At 44.5% G+C, this 9,661-nt stretch overlaps 1 protein-coding gene and 1 long non-coding RNA gene across 3 annotated transcripts; one reads left to right on the top strand and one right to left on the bottom strand.

Moving 5' to 3' along the window:
• Nucleotides 1-388: 388 nt before the first annotated feature.
• Nucleotides 389-5,687, bottom strand: LOC147614057 (cilia- and flagella-associated protein 65-like). 2 transcript variants are annotated; one of them, XM_086780600.1, is made up of 6 exons: nt 4,179-5,687; nt 3,750-3,957; nt 1,957-3,556; nt 1,612-1,808; nt 973-1,419; nt 389-823 (listed from the first exon to the last, which is right to left on the bottom strand). In XM_086780600.1, exons 1-6 carry the CDS (start codon nt 5,594-5,596, stop codon nt 530-532), a joined length of 4,164 nt encoding a protein of 1,387 aa, XP_086636726.1. In that variant the 5' UTR covers nt 5,597-5,687; the 3' UTR covers nt 389-529. The 2 variants fall into 2 exon arrangements, with proteins under 2 accessions (XP_086636726.1, XP_086636725.1); XM_086780599.1 differs by having other exon boundaries at nt 973-1,808.
• On the top strand, nt 976-3,797 carry LOC147614058 (uncharacterized). Its single transcript, XR_015263054.1, has 3 exons — nt 976-1,131; nt 1,213-1,258; nt 3,685-3,797. It is a non-coding gene; the product is annotated as an uncharacterized LOC147614058 (long non-coding RNA).
• Nucleotides 5,688-9,661: the final 3,974 nt, after the last annotated feature.

The raw sequence follows: 9,661 nt of genomic DNA, 5'->3' as shown, positions 1-9,661 counted from the left end.
TCGGTGATAAGAAGCATTGTAGAGGAACTCGACTAGGTGTAGATAGCTTAGTCACTTCTTGGGTTCCCTAAGTGTGCCTATTTGCTAAAATGATCTATAATAGTCCATATAGCATCATTTCCATGTGCCGATTTTTCAAGCTTGTTCATACAACCACTCGCATCAAAAACTTGTCACCAATATAATATTGGAAGCTTGTGATCTTTAAGTGAAAAAAAAAATTCCTTAAATCTCAAGGTTGCATTTGCTAACGTTACTCGTGCATAGAGAAATCTAAGACTAGTGAAGACAGTGGTATGATTGACACAATAAAGGTTGTATGTTGATTGTTATTAGAATGGTGCTAACATTTTAATTTCATTCTCGTTTTTGTAAGAGAAGTGTGCAATGTCTACTGCTTTGACCTTTTTGTCACAAGATGAAGATGCTTTTAAGGCACATGGGAAACTACACATTCTTCTTGAGGAGATGGAGGTTGCACAACACATGCTATATAGTCGGGCTTGGAGGTGTTGCCAGGCTTATGGGCTTAAGGGGGCAATTTTGTATTACAATCATGAAGTTCTTTAACAATATCAAATAACATGAACTCTAGCATCAACTTTGCAAAGTCAAATGCATCAACGTTGAGTGGGAGATGAGACACCTTATTGCATAAGCTCCCACCAGCATTACCATTGCCATTGCCATTGCCATTGCTCTTGCTTTGGATGGACATTACATCACTTCTGTCAATCAGCAACCTTGCATTTTGCTCAAAGAACATTGTTGCTCTATGACTTTGTAAACACTGTGATTCCAACAAACGTGCATCGACCACCTCCTGCATCATTTGAATGTATCAATAAAATTTTATAAGAAAATGAGCTAAAACAATTCATTCTTTAGGCTGCTTTATGGGGTGTGATTTGATGCATACGAATTAGAGAAAACGTGGGGTAAAGGGTTGAGATAGGAATCGAGTTTACCCACGTTGTCGTGTATTGCCTCGCCCAGAATTTCCACCAGCATAAGCTCCCCCAGCCCTATAATGTCACTCTTGTCGTCCATTAGCACCTGCTGTGAAGCATCGAACACGTCTGGCTTTCTTTGTAAGCTGTCTGCTGGGCAGATGCTAGCAGAGACAGAGAGGTACAGCACCCCTTTCTTCTTTTTGATCTGCTCCTCCTCGTCTGTTGGTGGCTTCACTAATGCAACAGATGGGAATCGCAGAGGCCCCTTTACCGCAAGCCGAGGAAGCTTCTGTTTCACTGAGCAGGTCAAATTCGCCACCGCGTACTCTCTCCGTTCTCTCCTTTTGTTATAGCTGGTGAAGGACCCCAGCTTGTCCCAGTCTTGTGCCAACACCTCGTCATCCCTCCAGTGGTTTTCTGCAGCCTTCATGTCCCCTTCATCATTTAATTGCTTCGAGGTAACTTCCTGGATATGGCAGTAGAGCGTAGTATCAAACATCTGTGGCTGCATCCCTGCGGTGAAGGTCATTTTACACACACAGCTCCTCCCGCATTCAATGATGCTTTGCGAGGGCATCACCGAGAAATGACCGTAGATGGACTTGTCTGCAGCATAACTACAATGCCAAGAGAAACTAACTCTAGAGTTCCCACTCACATTCTTGATGGCAACCAGCTTTTCCACTGAAGACAGCACAGCTACGTCCTTGTAACACAGATGTTCCATCGTCAGCATTGCCGGCAGACCTATCCATTCACATAAGTTAAGCAAAGGTGGCGAGCTGGCATCTCCTCCTTTAAAATGCTGGTCCTCCCTTCTCTCTGCATCATCTGCTTTGTTGCTGATGCCAGTACCTTGACATTCACATAAGTTAACAGGCAGAAAGAAACACACAATTAAATATTTTTGGGCTGTTAAACCAGCTTTAAGTGCTCATGTCACATTGATCTAGGGATAAAACTATTGATTGCCTGGGTTTTTGTGAACACTAATTAATTATACCTTGGATCGACAGCATCGCTCCTTCTCCATGTTCCACTGAGACGAACACCTCCACTGCATAATTTCTTTCTTCGATAGGTTGAAAGAGCCAATTGAGGAGCAAGGTTTCATTGGGAGGTATAGAACCACATGGATTCAAACAGGCAAGCACTTCAAAACCATAGCTTTCCTTTTGAAGACATTTCAATGGACTCAGGTCTATGCTGTACTTCAGCTCCAAATTCCCATCATTCCGCAGCTCAAATGTTTGCAAAGGCGGATTCCCATCCCCAGCTGCCACTGGCTTCAACATAAATGTGCTGGCCTCCAATGTGAGGATATTTACCCCTCTAGGAAGTGTCTCTCCGCAGAATGTCAAGGGCAAAGCATGCCCATTTTCAATATGCAAAATGGCTGGAAGAGCATGTATCCCTTCCACATAATGCCTGTATGAAAATTTGATATGCACTTCTTCTTTTGGATTCAAATAACCCTCACGTGGGAAAACTTGAATAAGCCCTTGCTCTCGGACCGCCATGTAAAGATGCTCCGTCTCATCTCGTGGTTCTGGTTCCTCTACCCAATTTTCCAAGTCCACCTCTTTATCATTCCACAACCTTATTCTCCAAGATACAGGCAAGTCACCACGGGTACTTAAGACCAGTTCAAAAACAGTAGGCTTGGTAGCCACATTCCTCCGCCCAAAGAAAAAGTTAAATGGGGAAGCCTGCAATTCTCCCAATGCTCCTCCAATTCCAAACAAATCCTGACAACCACTCAACCCAACATCTTGCTTGACTTCTCCTTCAGCGAGCATGAACTCTAGCCCATCAAGGTGCAGTTGGCGCCAAGTTTGTGCCTGACTGAAACCTTCACCCCTGGCCCCAGTAATAGACAACGAAGGAAACAAGGCTTTAGCAGACAAGGTGCATTGGGGTGACCCTTCAGTGTTTTCCCCTTCCGAATAAGTGTAGCAATTAACATTGCACACAATGCAAATACAGAATACTGAAACAGCTTTGGGCTTAAATGTTATGTTAACATCCTTGGAGGAACAAGATGCGATGCTTCCTTGACAATTGTCGAACTTTAGCTTATAGTCTTCTTTCTTTGTGCCTTTCAATGACATGAAGTTTATCACATAATTCAAAGATCCCTCTGTGGAGTTGTAAAGGGTCAATTTATGCCGTTGGGGAAAACCCACAATAACCGTCCCCAATTCCAGTTGCTGAGGCTCGATCTTCACTGAACCTTTTGTCCCTTGTCCTTGAAACACGCCAGATATTTTCCCTGTTTCAGAACCAGGAAAACTTTTGACCATAACTCCATGTCTGCTGTTGTACGTGGCCTTCTCAATCATAGCTGCAATGAAACATGGAATTTCTGCTCTGAATTGTGATGGGGAGGCTGGACAAAAGGAGCAACTAAGCTGTACTGTTTGCTTGCCTTTGATAATCCCACTTGCAGGCTTCACGGAGAAAATCCTTGAAAAGGCTGTGGGAACTTTCCAGTTAAACAAGGCAGGAATACTCGATAGATTTCGCATGGTTACTGTTCTGTCTGTAGGGACACCAACATTTGAAGACTTAAAATGCACAGAATTATTTTCTTCTAGTTCTACCTGCTCAAGGTGAAGATGGAACTGTCTGGTTACTTTTAAAGTATCAGTAAGCATTCTTAATCAGAACGTAGATTGTAAAATCTATGCCCTGGTTGTGATACAGTGGAAAATCGTTGTGTTTTTTTTAGAGTTATCAGTGTCACTTGATACATTGTTTGGTGAAAAGGTGAAGAACCATGCTGGGAAAGATCACCTGAGGATTATCACTGCAAGCAACTAAGGTCAACACTGTTTCCTCATTCCAAATGTCGTTGAAAATACAAGGCAGCTTCAGTACATGTGAACTAGGATTGCCAGCTTCGAACCTGAAACTTATTAGTTGGAAGCTCTGTTCTTCAATAACGCCTTGTGAAGGCTTAATTGCAAAGCTCTGACTGAGACTTTCAGTTTTAAAAGAAAACCTGCAAACATGTAGGCCCTAATCAGACTTGAAAGAGGTGTTGAATACAAAATCTAACAGTCGAAAAAATATGGTTTATTTCTTTCATGTCTATCACAGAGGCTTCTGTTTGTGGGATTTAAAAACTGGTTCAATCAAGCAGGCCATTGCTGATACTGAGAGGCTCACAAATGTTCACATAAAGCCAGTAAAAGATGTATCCAGTTACCAGTAAGAGCTCACCGTAGGGGTGTGTAACTCTGATTTCGAAGGGCAACAGTTTGGTAGACTCGGACTCCTTGCAAGGCAGGGGGGAAAAGAACCTTTGAGGGAAAGAAATATGCCTGTGGTAGGAACTCCTGCTGTTTGGAACCAAAGCTATTTCCTGAAACTTGTATGGATGCCAAACAAGGTGGCATCACATGGTTTTCTTCTTTGCAGTGTTGTGAAATGCACAAGTCTAAAGTTTCTACATAGTACTGGTTTTCTTTATCTGGTGCAAAGGTGACATGAAATGTCACAGTGGCCTCTGGGGGTAATGCGACTTGCTGTGGTGAGACTTTGAAAATATCTTCTGGCTTCTTGCTAGTCCAGGGTCCTTTGCTTCGTACAACTGGTGATATGCTTGCGTTAGGTGTAAAATCTCCTTTGCTTCGTACAACTGGTGTTATGCTTGTGTTAGGTATAGAATCTCCATTTTGGGGCCGAGAGACCTCAGGGGTGTGCCAAAGACAAAAGACCACAGTCTGTGAGTTGTTTTTCACTGTCACATCCCTTTTTTCTGATTTTTGCAGGTGTGGAATGGCCCCAAACTCCAAAGTCGTGGGTGTTATCTCTATTGAATCACAATGCGGAGTCCTTCCCAAAAAATATTCTTCCCATACTTCGTCTGCTGTGCAAGCCTGTTTGGGAGGCTTCTCAGAAGTATATGGGCCTTGATTGTTTGAGTTGTATTCATCAAACGATCCTCCAGATACACTTGCACAGAGGTTCAAGGGGCTTTGGTACGATGATGACAATGAGCTACCAGGCTGTGGCTCTTCACATCTTAGTAAGACATCTGCAGGCAAATTATTTGAAATGTCAGGACCGCTGTCCTCAGTGCCTGCACAAGAATTGTTTTGGCACACACAGTTTGTCGTTGTCATCAAACTTTTGGCAGGATCCTTCATGAGATCTCTATGCTTTGTCACATGACAAAGCTGCAGGGTTGAAAACTTCACTTTGTCGAGAAAGCAGCAACCAACAAGATCACAGTATAATGGATGCTGATCTTGTACAATGCAAACAACTCGCTTGTAGTAGTTTGCTGCTTCTCCTGGTCTGAACTCAATGTAAACACAAACAGTGGACTGTGGCCTGATGATACCTTTTTCTGGTAGGAGATGAAATGTGCCTGATGCTGAAACCATAAACTGGAAGCTGATATGGACCTTTGATAGGTTGTATATTGACAGGTAACGAGAAGTACTACTTCCAAGAGGTGAACAGCCAAAATCTATAGCCCTTGTTGAGATCCTGACCAAAGGACGGAGAGCATATCCTGTGCAAGTCAAAGAACCCACACAATGTAGAGAACTTGTCACATTTATCTGCCCAATTGAAGAAGTGCCTGCTGAAAGAGGACTGTATAGAACCTGTGTAATTGCTGAAAATAACATCAAACTTTACAACATCTTTGTATGATGCCTACCAGGTTTTCTATTTTGAATAATCAGGCATTTACTAGAGTCAAGCATCGAGGTTAATGGCTCCTTTTAAACCTTTCATTTGCCATTTGTGCCTTGTTAGAACGTAATATTCTAGCATAACATTATAAATTACTCATGATCAAATATTGTGGTGCCGGATCATTTTTTACCATTTGGAGACTTAAGCATGACAAACAGTACAAAATCTTGAAGCTTCCAAGGCCATAGAAATTCAAGAGTCATATAAAACAATAGTTCTCTCCTTCTCATAGCCTATACCATATACTCACTAGGTCAGAGATGCTTAGAAGAGCAGAGCGATACATAGATTAGCTAAGCCATTCGTGCCAACTAAGTTGTTGGTAAGTTTGCAATGGGACCACAGTTGTTAAATCCACCAACCCACCTGTAAGGATCCCTGGAGGTGAAACCCTAACCCTAGCAAAATTTGTCTTCATGCAAAAACGTAAGCAAGATGAAGAGAAGCTCCCCCAAGATAGTAACACTGGCATACTTTGTTTAACACAACCATATATATACCAGTGACTTAGGGCATCCAGTGTGTACCTTCTTGGCCACACACCATACTCGCATGCTCCCATTCACACTTAATCGCATAAGTGGTGATGTGCAATTGAATGCTACCTTTGGGTCCCATGCACTACTGACATGTCAAGGTTTTGTTTTGACAAAATCCACTTTGGCCATTACTTGGATCCAAAGTTACACCCCAATCATTTTAGAGTAACCTGTTGACATTTGCTTTCTAGCTTGTGAAAGATCCAACGAAGATGAACACTATTTGAGAGTTTGTCTTCTCATATGGTGTGAGGGAAATTCAAGCAAAGAATCTTGGGAAAGGGAAGGATACAAGAAAGTTGGTAATGCATTGTTATTACTTATGATTGAAAGGAAAGCCAACCATTGTGGACATAGTCACATTATATGTTGTGGAGGTAACATAATCATATCACACATAAACGTCAAATCATACACAGTTGTCAAAAATCATAACACTGGATGTTGTCAAGAAGTCGAAATTGAACAATATACACAAAATATTATTACTCGTTTCAAATATGATGGAAAGCATAAGAAGCATATGTGAATCAACAAATCCAATCACCACGTTCAATTAATTTTTGTTTTTTTCCCCCGAAAAAGAGACTTCTATTAAGTATGAAAAAATATACAAGAGGGAGATTTCAAACCAAACAAGAGGGAAATCTCAATCAGTCAGGTACCTTGTGCTGCCAACAAGGTCCCATATGAGTGGGAGTGAAAAAGATGCCATAATCCCACTCTCTCATAAATTGGCCATGCTTCTCTCACAGCCCTCGAACATCCCTGGATTTTGGCCCTGAGGGTGTGGATTATATCACTCCAAATACTACAAATGCACTATGACTCATATAACAAATTGCCCTCAATGGCCTCAGTGCATCTAGCCTGAGGGTGTGGATTATATCACTCCAAATACTACAAATGCACTATGACTCATATAACAAATTGCAGTGCATCTAGCCTTCCAAATGTGCTAGGTTGCAGTACTGGCAATAAACTCCCATGCATTATTGTCCGACCTCTGTGCCAGGGGAACATATTCTAACTCCGGCATGTCCTGAAGACAGCACCGCCGAACAACTGTCTGACTGATCATAATGACCAGATCCATCATTCCCTTCATACCTGAGCTGTGGGCGCGACTGTGTCACCAAATGATAGCACAAAAAGAAATGTAAGCATACTTCCTCATCCATCCAAGGAGATGTGCTATCGCAGACCTAATCCTCTATGCTTCCCTACACTCCCATAACCAATGGTAAATCGTATCTGAAGCTCCTACACATCTCGAGCATGGCTAACACCAACAACCGATCTCCACTGGTTGGTGGCAAGGCCACCAACAAGAGAGCCAAATAAAGGAGGATACATGTGTCCTCTTGTAAGGTTGCCACAACCTTCTCCAAAAAGTCCTTTGAATGTTTGGTGTGATACCATAAGCCTTCCAATGAGTTCTAAGAGTAGGGACTCTCTGAATATGTCCTAGAACAAGATGCCTGGTGTTCTGCACAGTAAGTATAACTAAAGAAAGGTATGCTTTTCATCGGTTTGGTAGCATCCCTCCACACCCACTCACCAGGGTCCCAATGCAAGTACTTGATAGGGAAGCCACTATACAAACAAAGACTCCAAGAATCTGTAATTATCATTTGGGTGGGATCAATAAAAAAAAACTTCCCTGCTCTGCCAACAACTCTCACAAGACGCACCACCGGACCCTCAATAATACCCTAAACATCACCTCTCCATCCATCCTGTATAGATAAAAGGACCGGTGCATCATCCTCCCCGGGAGTGGGGAGGCCCATAACCTAAAGAGTTACACCTGTCCCGGAAAAAACTCCAAGCAACGAAGCAGGTCCTTGTAATCCAGTGGTTGGGTATGGCAGCATCAATTTGACTAGTGCCCCTCAAATGCTGTGTAAGCACCCCTCTCTGTGGTATGTGAACCAAGAACCTCCTCATACAAATCCCAAGACCAAAGAAGGGATCTAACGAAGGGGGAGGATAGGGGCCGATGCTCTGCCTTTGAGAAGATAAAACGCGGGCTGTATATCCAGTCACCTCCCCTAACCAGAGTGCACCTCGTAACCTGATGCATGAAAAATTCTTTCCATGGCTCAATGCCAGGAGAAATCCTCTAACAATCATCTTACAAAGCAATGCCTTACACTGCACCTCTAGGTCTATGATGTTCGATCCCCCCTCTTGCTTGGGTAGCATAATAGTTTCCCAAGCAACTTTGACTCTGACTAGAGAAAATTCCGAATGAGGCACTCCCCCCCTCCAGCTCTGTGTCACTGCCGGCGCCCCCCTCCCCTCCCAACCCTAGCTCTGCCGCCTGTGCCCCCCCTTCGCTAGCCCTCGCTTTGTCCTTGCGCTACCCCACTGTTCGCACCTGCGCCCCCCTTTCCCCCTGCGTACTCCTTGCTCCTGCCCACCTTCAATCTTTGCTCCCGCCGTCCCCCTTGCTCCCGTTGGTGCCCCTACTCTCTCTCTCTCTCTCTCTCTCTCTCTCTCTCTCCCCCCCCCCCGGCTCTCGCTAGCACCCCCCCTGTCCTTATTCTTCCACCTGCGCCCCTTCGCCAGCCCGCCCTCTCTTCTTTTGTCCCCCTCCGCTTCCGCATGAGCATGAGCGCCCCTTGCCCTTACCCCTTTTTCCCATCACCCTCGCACCCCCCCCCCCTTTTTCTTTCCTCCTTCGTCCCCCCCTTCTTCCGTCGTCGTCGATAGCGCCCTCAGCTAGTGGGCTGTTCCTTATTTTCGGCAAGTTTTGGCCTCTTTTGGTCTTCGCCCCCAGGAGGACTCCATGGCAGTCGCTCCATCTCCCCCGACCGAGGCCGTCGTTACCTGCCTTTCATTTTCCGAAGCGGACTTGCAACTTCTCGCTATGGCTGTCGCATCCCTAGAGGCCTCCATTCTGGTTTGCAAGATTATTGGTAGCCGCCCCGAGCGTGGCCAACTTAGAGATCTCCTTCATGCTAGCCTTCTAGGTGTGCCTACAAAGATCGCAAATATACATCCATTGGGACATGACTACTACCAAGTTGAATTCGACTCACCAGCGGCCTCTGATCTTGTCATGCGGTCATGCGCTGAGCCCTGTTGCATTGCGTACGGCCCAGGCCTTCTTTGCACGGTGACAGCACGGCTTCGACCCAGCATCTGACCCTTTAGCTAGAGTTTTAGGCTTTCCCATGACAGTCTGCTTTCCAGGCCTCAAAAAGGAATACCTTCCTCCTCTCGTGATTGGTGGTGCCATCGAGAGAGTGATGGAATCCCTCCACACTGCTGCCTCGGTCCTCACACGAGCAACCGGGATTCCATCTCTCCGCATCTGTGTTGCCTTGCCAGATTCCGTGCCTCACATGATATCCATTCCTAGCCTTTGAGGTGATCCCATTATGCAGAGAGTGGATTATTCCGGCCTTCTAGGCCAATGTTTCATTTGCAAGTAGATGGTCATCTGGC

This window comes from Cibotium barometz, chromosome 42 (genome assembly GCF_041138505.1).
Source record: "Cibotium barometz isolate CiBa-2024 chromosome 42, ASM4113850v1, whole genome shotgun sequence".
In the NCBI taxonomy this organism is placed as follows: Eukaryota; Viridiplantae; Streptophyta; class Polypodiopsida; order Cyatheales; family Cibotiaceae; genus Cibotium; species Cibotium barometz.
The sequence above is the reverse complement of the archived record's forward strand: the minus strand, read 5'-3'. Positions and strand labels throughout refer to the sequence as shown.